This window comes from Parasteatoda tepidariorum, chromosome 1, assembly GCF_982258835.1.
Source record: "Parasteatoda tepidariorum strain Cologne lab strain chromosome 1, Ptep-v5.0, whole genome shotgun sequence".
Classification (NCBI taxonomy): domain Eukaryota; kingdom Metazoa; phylum Arthropoda; class Arachnida; order Araneae; family Theridiidae; genus Parasteatoda; species Parasteatoda tepidariorum.
The window spans coordinates 63,581,172-63,596,160 of NC_141755.1; the positions used below are offsets into that span (position 1 = coordinate 63,581,172).

Sequence of the window (14,989 nt, forward strand, 5' to 3'; positions counted from 1 at the left end):
CATTTTCTACAAATTAAGGACAGGTTTATGTTTCCGCATCTACCCGTTCGGATTTTATAATGGAAAATATCCCATTTTTTTGAGAAAATTCACGATATTTTAAAAACTTTGCAGCTTGGAGCGGGGTTTAAATATTGGTTTTTCGAGCAAAAAATTCCAGAAAGTTAGTTTTATAGCAAATGACACCTTTTTGAGGGTGTCTACTAAGAAACTAACGACAGACTAAACTAAGAAACTAAACACATTAACAAAAAAAAGTAAAACATGTTATTTTTAGCCGTCATGCCGAAGAAAAAAAACTTAAACGGCACGACTTGGTCAAAATTATGAGCCCGACGATGACACGAAAAAAGCTCAGAAATGAGGTGTAAATGATACCAATAGAAACATGAGAGTCCGAATAAAAAGTCGCATCATTGATTGTTTCTTTTCATCTCCATTCAGGATCTTCATAAAATGTCTCATGAATATGAATTCCAGAGAAAAAGAATCTCTTTGTGGAGGAGCTCCGCCTTTCTACTTTTAGTGAAGTTTTTGTTGATCTGGATGTCATTATACCGTATCGAATCTGTTTTCTTTTGTTCTGAGTTATGGCATCTCTTACTGGAGATTCGCGGCCAGTAACTTCTGCATTCTGAGACTAGGCGTGACTGCAGCACAGGACCCTGTGGAATCAAGACGAGATTCCACAAGTTAATCATAAAGCTGGTGTGGACGATGACAGAAGCAGAATCACGAGTTCTCGGACACAAAGTAACACCTTCTCGGACACCGTGTGCCATACTGGATAATGAAGTCTTTGGTAAGTTTCATATGGATTACATAACTAGAGCCATGGATAAAACTTGCTTTCTTTTACACCGATAAGAGTTAAAAGTAGAATCTCTTTATTCATTATTTATTTGTGTGTGAGCTATAAGATAGAACTTATCTCATTTTATTTTAAAAAGAAAGCGATGGGGATCTCATGTTGCTGTGTCAAAAGGTTGTTATGCTTAGGAATGGATTTATTTGAGCTATAACACCCAGGGGATAACTTATAACAATTAAAAGAAGCAAAAGTTAGTTCTAGTATAGATCTAAAGTAGATCAAATTTTATAAACATTATTTATATTTTAATAATGTAAACAGCCGTTTATAACTTTGGCGTTCACCTCACCTTCTCTTAAAACATTAAATTAAAAAAAAAAAAAAAAAAAAAAAAAAAAAAAAACGAAACGAAACGAAATTGTATTTAAAAGCTTCCAGAACAGTGCTAAATCATGAGAAATAATGTTACAGCTAATGACTTAGTTTAAATTTCATTCCATTTTTACTTGAATAATATTTTATTAATTTTAGAATAGAAATGTTTCAAATGTAACATAAATGTAGCTTTTCAACATTAATATACTTATTTATTAATTTATTTAAATGTAAGTTTAAAATTTTTATACAAAGTTTGAATAAAGAAAATAAGTTTAAGTAAAGTTTAAGTAAGACTAAAAAATAAAGCTATTTATTTTTTATGAGAAAAATTATGAAAACTGCTTTGAATAAGAAATTGCAAGTGATTAAAAATTGGTTGTTCTAAAACAATCTATAAAAATTCAATTCATTGGAATTCGTTAGACAGCGCTAATAAATGAGTAAAAATAATAATCAGCTAATCACAAAGTTTAAACTTTATCTCATATTTTAAGTATATATTTTTTCTTCGAAATGTTATGTTTAATTTCTGAAAGTTGAAAAACCTTTTTATCCTTCATGTTTCTAAGCCTTCCTTAGTAATGCTTGACAAAAATGACAAAATTTTTACATAACAATATTAAAGATGTTTTAATTAATAAATTTTTAATAATGTTAAATGGATTATTTTTAACAATTATATTAAGATGGAAAGCTTCAAAATAAAAAGTGTTAATAATACATTTTTATTTAATTTCAAAATTTTATAATAAATAACTAATTTATCTATTAGTTATATTTTGTCAGTTGGGTGGATAATTAAATACCCTATGCTTATATTACTTAAATGTAACCATATTATTTAAAATAATTTTGTTCGCACATTTTATTTATTTACATATTTTTTATAACGAAAAATGACTATGTCTATTGAAAGTTACAATTGTGCTGTGTGTTAAAGAGTGTTTTCTTTCTTTACCACTTTGCACCAAAAAGCATGCGTATATATGACATTATTTTGAAGCATATTTAATTAAAAAATGATTGTTAATTGGTGCTTTAAAGAGGTCTTTGAAATACATTACAATCAAATAATGTGGCGTAATTCGGCTTTATCTCGGTGACTTTTTTCCAGAAATTTTTTATATTGAATGAGTAAATGTGGAACAAATTAATTTATCCTTTAATTTAATGTATTACTTATTAACTATAATAAATAATTGTATTAGATTGTAAAGTAAGCTACTCGTGACAGTTTTATAATTTCTTATTTTCCCCCTCTTTATTAATTCATAACCCAAAATCAAAAATAAGGAATATGTTTCGTACATTCACATATTTTTCTGTTCTATATTCTTTACATTCATTTGTAGGTAAAGATGGTTAGATTAATTGTCTTCGATATCTTAATTGTCTTAATATCATTAATTGTAGGACAATTCAAAAAATTCTGGGGATAACCCCAATTCCCAATTCCCTAAACTCTGGGGGTAATTTGAGAATGATCAAACAAAGTATAGTTGGTACAAATATATTTTACAAGTAACATTAAAAAAGTCGGACTAATAACATAAATCAAGATCATTAAAGTTTTTACACTATTGGATAATAACTAAGAAGTTTTAATATTGATAAATGCTAATCAATATTACCCGAATTGTAATTGCTTTTACCTGTCTCTTATAATAGAGTAGCAAATGTCTAATGAAGTCACTTAGCTGTATTTAAACTTTAGCTGGGACCGCTGAGCCGTTGTTGTGACGAACGACAGTTAAAGCTGTTTTTCGAAGACTCCGTCGCTATATGAAAGGATGCTTTTTAGCAAATAATATTCTGCTTTCATAACTGCTGTGAGTTTGCAACAGTTACTCGTGATCGTTAGGTTAAGTTTAGTCTATCTAAATCCAGCACACTTATTCTGAAAATGGCTCAAAACGTCAATATGGAGAAAAGTCACAGCTTTGTGAAATAGAAAAGCGTTTGTGGTCTATTTTTTTAATATTCAAAAGCCTACTCCAATGCTGCCTTATCTGGGCTCATACAAAAATTCGTACTCCATTTCTACAAATTGAAAATAAGGCAGCTATTTCGTTATTCTAGGTGAAAAAATTTCCCCAAATTTGCGATTTTTAAAAAGTTCAATAATATTCATATTATTTCTCTGTTTTCAAGATCAAATAATTATTCACGGTGAGATGATATATAGTTTAAAATTATTGCTTTATACAAGTGTAAGGCACTTAATCCGTAGCTTTTTTATTTTCCTTGGTGAACTTCGAAAAAACATGTTAAGAGTTCTATTCCCGCCGTAGATCCCACACATCTCTTTTTTCTTCGAATTTTATCCATTTTATTGTCCAACGTCTATTACTTTTTCCTACAGATATCATGCACAATAGCATTAGCACTTTTACTGACAGTGACAGCCCAAGGAAAATCATCTGTGAAATGGCGTCGAGTTAGTAGGCCATCATCAACAGCATCTCCTGATGTAAGAGAGGAACCTTTTTCAACAACAAGGTCTTCGATAACATGGAGAAGATCAACTATTTCTCGCCGATCAACAACACAAACCGAACCTACTCAACTTGATGAAGAAATCGCTGTCGCTGAATCTAAGGAAGACAGTGTTTTCATTGATGATGGTAAATAACAGTTTCAATTTTTAAAGTTTTGTGATTCAAAAACTGTTGAACAGCTTCACTATATTAACTACAATATGAAACACTAAATCATTTCTTTCCAGAATCGTTTTTTAAAACGTAATTCAAATAACGCATTATTTTTTTTAAATTTTAATTAAAGAAAACGAAGGGAAAAGTTATTTTATAATTAAATAAATAAAATAAAATTACTTATTAGAGTTAAATATATATTTCTTAATTATATTGAAATAAATAAACTGTAATAAATGTTTTAAATAGCATTCATTTATTGATAGTAGCTCCAGTAAAACTAATAGTTTTTAACACATGAGAAAAAATAGAAGATCAGCTTAAAAGAAACTCATTGTTTAAATTATCATTTATATAAGTTGAAAGTGAGAAAAAAAAGCTTTCTAAAAAATATTTTACCTATTAGGTCAAGAAGAAGAGCCTTCTTTCAAACCTTTGGTGCCTGGATCACGACCAGGTTTTTGGCTTGATTCTTCCAGAAGAAAGAAACCAGGAAAACTACTAAGACCAGGCACAAGAAAGACTTCCCTTTTTCCGATGAAGCTTTCAACTTTAATTTCTCAAAATTTATCAGAGAGTGTTACTACAAGTCCAGCAATTCAACTGAAAACATCCACCATAAGGACAACCACAGATTTGACTTCTTCCACAGAAAAATCCAAGCTTTTTAGCCTCAACAGATCCACAAAACCTCCCATTTCTTTCCGAAGGAAAATTAAGACCACAAAAGCTCCTAGTACTACCACAGAGGCTTCGGATATTGAAGATCTTTTAAAAGAGACGAAATCCACTATGGATCCGCCACTGAACAAGACTATTGAAAAAGATACTGAAAATGACATGGTGGAAATTAACGAAGATATTAAAGGAGGATTAAAATTGGAAACCGAAAAAATTCGTAAAAACAATAGAATCCCACTCCCAGGCATGAGACGGAGAATAAGAAATGAAACTGTAACAGATTTATCAAACACTGGTGACTTTCAGAGAGAAATAAAATCTACTTCAGCTCTCCCTTCAACTAAGTCTACCAGCCTAAATACAGAAAACAAAGACGTAGAAATAGCTGAAACTACTAAGGAGAAAAAACAATTAGTGACAGAAATACCCCGAAAAAGTACTAGGTCACCTCTTCCTGGTATCAGACGACGGACACGAAATGGAACTAGATTAACTTGGAACAATGAAAGTAATCGTATAACAACAAAACCCACGGATGTACCTAAACAAACCTCAACTACAGTAAAATATTCTGCAGGGAACAACGATAGATACTTACGTAAAACATCAGTTGCTCCAAAAATAAGATCTCGTACAAGAGCGAATAAAACAACAACTCCAACAAGAGTGTCTTGGACCAAAAATAAGTACACAACTCTCTCTCCTACAATATCGACTGAAAAAACCGAAAAAAACTTTGCCTCAAAACTGAGAGGACCAACAAATTATTTGAGGAACAGAAATACACACAGGTTTAATCGCCTAAAAGTTAATTCATCTATTAAAGAAAATAGTGATAATGATATTCAAGATTTTAATTCACAAGTAGAAGAAGAGTCCATAAAACCACCTTCAGCAGCAAAAATAATTGATAAGAAAATCCCCACCACAGAGGAACCCTTCTTTGTGACAAGAGAATATGGCCAGGTTATTACAGCCATTGAGTTAGACATTCCGAAAAAGATCTCTCGAACAACTAATCAACAACCAATCTCTAGAACAACTAGCACTCCAAGACAAACAACAACGGAATTAACAACTGTTACTGAATTGGTAGATTTCACTGAAGGATTTAATTACACTAATGAAGGTGGATTTGAAAATGAATTTGTGGAATTTGATGACGTATCTGAAACAGATGAGTTCCAATCACTCAAAACAGATGAACCATTATTTCAATATGAAGGTGAGTACTAAAAATCCAATATATTTTTAAAGAGAAATAGGTAATAATAAATTTTACAGCTTAATAATTCAGAGAAAAATTATTCAGTATCAACTTTAGAAACCTTTGCTGATTTTTAATATGCTTTTAAAGAAGTAAATATTTTAACATTATTTCAAAAACACTATTAGTTAGGAACTTAAGTAAAAATATAACTTGTGAAAATTTATTAACAAGTAACACCTGAACAGCTTGTAAAAATCGTTATTTTAACCTTTAAATACTTTATTTAGTACTTGCGATTTAATATCTTTTATATGCCAGTATTATTTTTAGATCAATCGTTGCACCATTTTTAAAGCACATGAGTTATGGTGAGTTAAACTCAGATTGATAGAATCCAATACATGGAACATTTTGACAGGTGTACGCACGTGTACTTTACCTTCTGTGATATAATTCATTTTTATATCAATTGTTGCACCATTTTTAAAGCACATGAGTTATGGTGAGTTAAATTTAGAGTGATAGAATCCAATACAGGGAACATTTTGACGAGTGTATGTATGTGTACTTTACCTTCTGTGATATAATTCATTTATTTATTAGTTACTATTAATAACAGCTATTACAAAAGTAAAATTTTAGAATTGGAAAAGAAACAATGGTAAGTAAATTTTTTTTAAAATTTAGATTTTATATTTGCGTAACTTAGCAAAATTCACTCGGGTTTAAAAAGAAAAGTCACATCGCAATGTATAAATTGTGATAATACAACCATGTTTTTTTATGAATGTTAATCTATCATCCACATTCTATTTAATTACAACAATTGCGATACGAAAACACAGCTCCATTAATTTGAAAATTAAAGCATTTAAAAAAATAACCAAATGCAATTTCGAAGATGCTATTATTATAGGATACGCATCAATAGAAAATAACAAATAACTACAAACTCGTTTTTAAAAATAAAAAAAAATTTCATTTGATAATGAATTTAAAACATGTAAATTGTACAGTATGGTGATATCTAAAGCTAAATATTTCAATTTGTTTCCAGAAATGGAAAGCAATCGAGTAACCACCCCACCACCCGAATTAGAGACTACTCCTAAACCTTCCCCGTCAACCCTCAAGACAACTGCTAAACCTTCAACCACACTGAAAATGTCGACTACCCCCAGACCTCTTTTTTCGATTACTCCTCCTCTAACACCACCAACTATTGAACCAGGATCAAATGCTTACGTAGTTTGGAGTCTAGGACAAGATGGAAGTGGATGGTCTTACCAGAAACAAGGAGGTCAAGTAACGTGGACAGCGCAAAACAGCGAAATGGCAGGAGACCGATGGTCAGTTCAAGGCAAAGAAGAACCATTGAATATCCCAAATAGCGTTTGGACACCAACTCGGAATACCTCTTACATCAAAGATGCTCAGCATCAAAAAGTAACTCCAAAAAATACTGAAATTGTAAGTAAACTTTATTAAATTTTATCGGGCAAATATAATCCTTGTATTTTAAAGTAAAAATAGATAGTTTTTTTTAATTTAATAAAAGATACTTATCTGAAAAACGATTTCTCTTGCCCATTCGAAGAACGACTTTAAATTTTAAATACAGATTATTCCATAATAGCCATTTTGATATATATTTAAAGCATTCTTCTTAAAAAGATAAGCCCCGTGTGAATCGCAATCGCTAACTTTTTACTTTACCACGGCAATCAATCTGGTTTTGATATTTTTAACCTCACATTCCTCAAGACTGATTTGCAATTTATTTACCTTAAATTAAATAACACATTTGGGATCCCTGATAGTACTTACTTTTTGACAAAGATTCTAAAATTACATACTAGGGGTGGTGACTATAGAACGTACTATCTATATTAAGATCTTATATTATGAAAGTACTTATTTCTTCTTGTATGAATAGCTTAAAAAATAAAAAGTGCTAAAAAAGTTATTTCGTTTGAATATATTATGAAATTTAAGATGTAATTTTATGTTCGTAATGGATATTTTTAATATTAAAATAGTAGCTAGAGAATAAAAATTTTGCTCAGTTTAAACTTTTAAAATTAGTTTATTACCATTATGCTCATATTAGCTTAATATCTAACCCTCACAGATGAGAGCAGTCTAGGTCGTAAAGGGTTATAGAATTTCTCAGCATAGCAGTATCGTTCCACAAAATAACATAAAGAAAAATCAGTTAAATGGGAAAGCATCCAGCAGTTAAGAGATCGCATCAATATGTCCAAAATATTCAACTACTCAATTTCTTTAAAAGAGTCTTTAGATCCATTTTTTATATTCGAAATATGAATAGAATCCTTTAAGCAATAAATATGTGTCAAGTAATTTCGAATAACTTTTCCACACTAGGTTCCTTCTGAAAAATTGACCGAAGGAGTTTCTTTTACCCCCAGCGTTCCTTATCTAAACGAAACTCCTCTGAAAATAAAATCCACTACTGAAGATTTTAAACTACCTCCACTAACAACTTCAGAAATATTTCCTCATTTTCAAACGGATCCCTTTAGTATTCCTCTGCACTTTACGCCCTCCGCAGTTAATATCTCTCAAGTCGCTGATGATAAAACCAATACTCAAGATGAGCCTCAAGATGAAAGCACCACCGGAACCAGTGAAGAACTTGCTCTCACGGGCGACACTGAAACAGAGTTGAATCCCTTGGGATCCATTTCTCAAAATTCTTCAGCTGATTCTCCTTATTTAATTGAATTCAGAGACACTTTTGAAGCAGATGTACCAAACCTTTTTACCGAAACATCAACCGATTTTCCAGAGTCATTTACAACCAACACTAACTTAATACAAAATTTGGATGGTGAAAGCTTTTATTTCCGCCCTCCTTCACCAGAGTATGAAGACATCCAGGTAGATGATCCTTCGACTTTTATTGACGAACCTTCAGAATACAAGCCACCATCAATGCAATCTGACGCAAGACAGGTTGAAACTGATTTATCTGGTTTACCTCCAGCTCTAGCTAAAGCAGTGATTGAATCAAAACGATGGACCATAATTGGAACAGGAGACCATGATGGGTGGTCCTTGTATGGAGAAGATGGCAAACTGGAATGGAAAATTCACAATACTGGTGGTAAATGGAGTGTTACCAGTCCGGATGATATTCCAACTTATGACGATGCTGTACCAGATACTTACCAAAATCTAAATAACCAGGAGACTCAAATAAATAATCAAAACAATGTGGAAGTAAGTATAATTTTTTTCCCTTTCCCATTTTTAATGTTCGAAACATGCACTCTTTAATAATAATAAGGTCATAAGGTTTGAATTCTATTGAGATCAGGGTTCCACAGATCCTAGGTACCCTGTTATTTTGGCACCAAAAATCGTAGTTGGTGTTTAACATTTTGTATATTTAAACCTGTTCTTGTATTTTAGATTAAACATTTGAATATTTTCGAAAAAGAAAGTAACTGAACTCGAATGATATCATAGTTTGCATTAGGTTCCATCAATCGATTAGTTTGTTTTGATTTATTAGATTCCATGAAAAATATTTCAATGCCGAATAATGTGTTGTATGAATGAATGACCAATTGTCAGTGCCAATAACCAATGACTAAGTTCATGCCATGATTGATTGAAGAAATGTTCCGATTATAGAGGATTTTGCGCCGAAAGTTGTAGTGAATTTTTCAACCCCTTTCAAATTAAAAAAGATGAGAAATGATGATAATCATTAAAAGCGTGAACAATTTATCACAAACATAAAATGCATAAGTACCAAAAATGCGCGAGAAAATCCCATTTTCAAAATACGCATTAAAATGGAAGTTTCTGTGACACAATTTATGAAAGTATTATTTAACACATCATATAATAAAGTTAAAAATAACAAACCGTTTACTGACTTTGAACGTCAATTAAAACTCTAAGTACAATCTTGTACTCGTGACCACTTCATTTATTGATTTTTAAGTAATATTAAAAATAATAAAGTATGAATAGGAGATCAATTTAAGATTTATAATTATAATAAATCAAGGAGTTTCTATTCATTGCAATTAAATTCTTCGTGTTCTTGCTTCTTCCACAAAAAAAAGAAATTGTTGCAATATTATTGTATTGAAAAAGTTCAAATTAAGACATTTTTATTGTTAATTTAAAACAGAACTGACCGTTGTAAGCCAGACGAACTAAGGAGGTTAAGATTCCACAGTTTTATGATCAGCGGCATGATTATGGCAATGTGATCGGCGTTGTGCACAAGACAGACACCTTTACTTCACAGACAAGCTAACACCCAGCAATCTGTTACTTCACGAACAAGTTGACACCCATCAACACCCATAAATATGTTCGTAACAAGGTACCACTAAGTATCGAACCTCGATTAAATGCAAATGGCAAAAAATAATGTAAAAAGATTGTTCATGGAATGAGAACAATATTCGTTACAAAAAAATATTTGTAAGAAAATATTTTCCCCACGTATTGAAAGAGTTTTATTGGCCATTATGTTTTTCAAAAAATGCATAAATAAATTAAAAGCAAGGTTTTTCCTGTTAAATATGCAAAAGAATACGATTTGGACGTGCTAACTCAGGGGTTTGAGCGCTAGCCTCCCAATGAGGTGAACCGAGATCTTATCCCTTCGATGGCTGGTCGATACAAATTCCGCACCCGACTACAGTACTTATCTTCAAAATATCCTTGTAAAATATCCACGGTGGTAGACGAATCATGGGTTAGAGTCTCCTTGCTGTCAGTCTAACCATGAAAGGTTTTCCTCTTCGTGTAACACAAATACGGGTTAGTGCAATCAAAAAGGTCCTCCACGAAGGCAAACTTCTCCTGATACTTGATCCAGGAGTTCCTTTGTCTTCTAGTTTGGGTTCAAATCTACAAAGAGTTGAACCTCGGTAGTCGTAATCTCAAAATTGGATCGAAGGTTATAAAATAAAACATTACAATTTAAAGCAACTTATTTATACTCTTTGAATAAGTTTAATGTTTAAATTTCAGACTGATGGAAAGGGTGAATTGAAAGTGTGGACACTGGATGATGATTATGAAAAATGGCGACTAGTTTCTGCTGAAAATGCACCCAAAGAAAACCATCCTCAAGAAAATCAAAAGTTAAATAACGATTACGATTATCCTCAAAAAGAAGAAACCGAGACCGATAATGATTATTATGATGAAAATGAAGATTACAATTTCGAACAAGATGGCGAGGAGCAATTTGACGAGGAAGAAAGAGAAAATGTGTATCAAAATGATTTCGATGGACGTCCGTTATGGGGAGAAAATCAAATGATTCAAAACCCACAAGACCATCAGTATCCAAACGATTTCATAGAGGAAGCTAACACTAAGCAAGATGCTATCGATGCCTGGAAATCTTTGCTTATTGATCAAGGAAGATGGAAGTTTGCTGACAGTGAGGAAATATTAGATCAAGACTACCAAAGCAAATCGTTGGCTCACATAAGATCATTTTCTCCTAATGTTCTTCAAGAAGAATCGGATTGGAAGGTTTCATCTGGCCCAATCACTGTGAGAAATAAACAAACAGAAAAACCTGATACTTATTCCCAACAAGATTTTCAGACAACTAAAAATTCACCAAACCAAAACAATTTAAGAAATAGAAACGAGGAAAAAAACGCAGAAGAAAGTCTAAGATCACTTGACAAGTATACAGAAGTATTAGAACATAAATTAAGAGAAGCTAATCATGAAAGAGCTAGTCCTTACGCAGACTACTCCGAATCTCGTGAAATAAGCGAAGATAGGAACTATCAAAATGGTTACGAAACCTCATTAAAATCAAAGCCTGGCGATCATGGTAAAGTAGACAAGCTGATCAATAAGCTCGAAAATCTTCATAGAGAAGCAAACGGAAAAGCAGTCGTTGATCTTTCGCAGCTTATAAAGCTTATCAAAGCTAATCGGAATGTAACTTCGAAAACAAAGGAAGGAAGTATGGTAAATGATAACCAGGAAAATTCACAAACAGAATTTTCTAACAGCCAAAAGCAAAATGATGAAAGAGTGACAGAATATTCCGATTCGCCAAGACAACACAGATTAAAAAAGCCATACAGTTTCAATCATCCCCCATCCGAACTATCTTTCGATGAGCAAATGATTCAAAGCAATAAACAACTGTCAAATAATCTGCAAAAGGAAAATCATGATCGAAATCCTCAAGAAATAGAAAATACAGGAAATTTAAACGATTACGCTGAGTATGCTCAACAATTTAAACTAAAAAGACCAGAAACATACAATTATTTATCATCGGGACTTTCAGAAGCTGACAAAAGACATGCTAAAAATCAATTACTTCAAAAAATTCGCCAACAAGAAGAACTTTCTTACAATCAACAAATTGAAGAGGCGGCAAAATTGAAAGAACCTGAAGATCATTCTCGCCAGTTACAGAAAAAGAGGCCGGAATCAATAAGTTATTCACCACCAAAACTTTCTACAGATGAAAGATCTTTTGTTGATACGAGATCATACAGCCATAATACCCATTCTTCAAAATTACAATATGATGATAAAATTGAAAATCAAGATCAGAGATCGTTTGTTGATACAAGATCAAATAGCGATAAAACCCATTCTTCAAGACTACAATATGAAGATAAAATTGAAAATCAAAATGAAAGATCAATTGTTGATACAAGATTAAATACTCATAAAACACATTCTTCAAGACCACAATATAATGATAAAATTGAAAATCAAGATGAAAGATCGTTTGTTGATACAAGATTAAACACCCATAAAACACATTCATCAAGACCACAATCTGTTGATAAAATTGAAAATCAAGATGAAAGATCGTTCATTGATACAAGATTAAATACTCATAAGACACACTCTCCTAGACCACAATATAATGATAAAATTGAAAATCAAGATGAAAGATCGTTTGTTGATACAAGATTAAACACCCATAAAACACATTTATCTAGACCACAATATGACGATAAAATTGAAAATCAAGATGAAAGATCATTTGTTGATACAAGATTAAACAGCCATAAAACGCATTCTTCAAGACCACAATATAATGATAAAACTGAAAATCAAAATGAAAGATCGTTTGTTGATACAAGATTAAACACCCATAAAACTCACTCATCTAGACCACAATCTGTTGATAAAATTGAAAATCAAGATGAAAGATCATTTGTTGATGTAAGATCAAATACTCATAAAACACCTTCTTCTGGACAATATAATGATAAAATTAAAAATCAAGATGAAAGATCGCATGTTGATACAAAATTAAACAGCCATAAATCGCATTCTTCAAGACCACAATATGATGCTAAAATTGAAAATCAAGATGAAAGGTTGTTTGTTGATACAAGATTAAACAGTCGCAAAACACATTCTTCTAGACCACAATATGATGATAAAACTGAAAATCAGCAACATAACTCTAAACAAAGGCGAAAACAAAATAAAATTAAGCCTAATTCTTTTAACAAAGATGAAAATACAAGAAACGATCCAACTAAACATTTGACAAGTATTCATCAAGTTGAACAAGAGCAACCAAATACTAATTTATCACCTCCAAGAATCTCCGGTACTCAAAAGGAACAAAAAGCATCTGTGAGAGAGGTAATGCGACAGTTAGAACGAAGAAACAGAAGACCATCAAACTACAGATTCACACCAACAGATGAACCACGATACAAGTCTTTCAGTACGACGCCTGCAACAGACGAAGATGAGTCCAACAACTCAGAGGAACAGATCGACATTCGTGCACAACCTATTAAAACCTCTCACGATTACGAAAATGGGCATAGACACAATCCCCTGAGATCAAGAAGGCCTGAAAAAAGGCGCCATCGAAAGCAACATAATCATAATTCTGCACCAATAGTTCTTAGTGGCGAAACAGAAATAGAAGACGAAGACGGATTGAAGAAAAATAGAAAAATAATAGTAATCGATTATGCAGGAAAACAGAAAAAGAAGAGTTCTATTGACAGAAAAGACCTCGAGTTGATAATTAGAAATGTTCGAAACAGGAGATCCGGACAAACGGGTGAATCTTCTGAAGAAAATCTGCTGGAAAGTTAACTATGAACTTATGATGTGATATCTGTTAAATTTACCCTGCTGCAATACTATGAAAAGAGTTAAAAATCGATTTTGCTATTACATAAAATTTATACAAAATAAAAATATTTTCTTTAGAAGTAGCACAAATTTAATGACTCGATTTGAGATATAATATTCTTATTTCCATAAATAGTAAAAGAATAAAAATGTATGAAGTTAAAATATATTTATGTAACAAATTATAAAAAATATATTTAATAAATGATAATCTAAAGCAAACTCTTTTCATGGTATGACTACAATTAACGTATTGGTGACGATAGTTCCTCATGTATTTATTCATTGACATTGTGAATAATTCATATCATTTTACGAGAATCAATCCAGGGGTAGATAATCTAATTCAACTTTAGATTTTAAGACAAGCTGTTTAAAATATCATAAGTGTTTGACATGTTTATAGCATGCAATCGTTAAATAAAATTTATATTGTACCGAAAAATGTGTTGATTGACTTTTACTTTTTTCCATTCAAAAAAAAAAAAAATTCTAATGATGTTTATAGATTATTTAAACAAGTATTTATTGAAAATTTAAACTATTTGTCTTTAAGTAAGGCTGACAAGGTGTAAACTTTTAATTACAAGCCATAGTATATACTAATTTATTTGCTCAATATTGCAAATGTATAGGAGAAAAAATTTAATTTTAAAATCAAATGAAAGGATGAAGTGAGAAGAAAAACTGAATTGAAAAGTAATTGGAGATTCAAGTTTCATTGTTTTCTTTCTCAACATTTTCGCTTAATTTATTTTCTCCGAAATAAAATTATAAATTAAGATTCAAAAAATATTTGGGATTCAAATACAAGTAACCCTAGCTTTTTTTAAAAAATCGTTTGTAAAAATTTTTAGTCTAAACGGGTAATTAAAAAAAGAGAAATTCGTAATTGTCTATAAACTAATCAGCAAGGTATCAGATAGGAGGCTATACACAAGCCTGCAATTGAAAAAACAATGTAAGTGCTCTATAACGCTAGAGTAGAATTTCAAAACACTATTGAAAAATACTTATCTTAGGAGAAAAAGAAAAATTGCAATAAGTATCTTATCATACAAGAGTGCCAAAGACACAAAAATTTCAATTGTCAATTTTTTG

General features: G+C 31.3%; 1 protein-coding gene across 1 annotated transcript; it reads left to right on the plus strand.

Moving 5' to 3' along the window:
• Positions 1–499: 499 nt before the first annotated feature.
• LOC107444547 (uncharacterized) lies at positions 500–14,252 on the plus strand. Its single transcript, XM_087165401.1, has 6 exons — positions 500–802; positions 3,552–3,813; positions 4,250–5,749; positions 6,792–7,204; positions 8,123–8,980; positions 10,760–14,252. The coding sequence occupies exons 1-6, from the start codon at positions 791–793 to the stop codon at positions 13,847–13,849; spliced, it is 6,135 nt and encodes a 2,044-aa protein (XP_087021527.1). The 5' UTR covers positions 500–790; the 3' UTR covers positions 13,850–14,252.
• Positions 14,253–14,989: the final 737 nt, after the last annotated feature.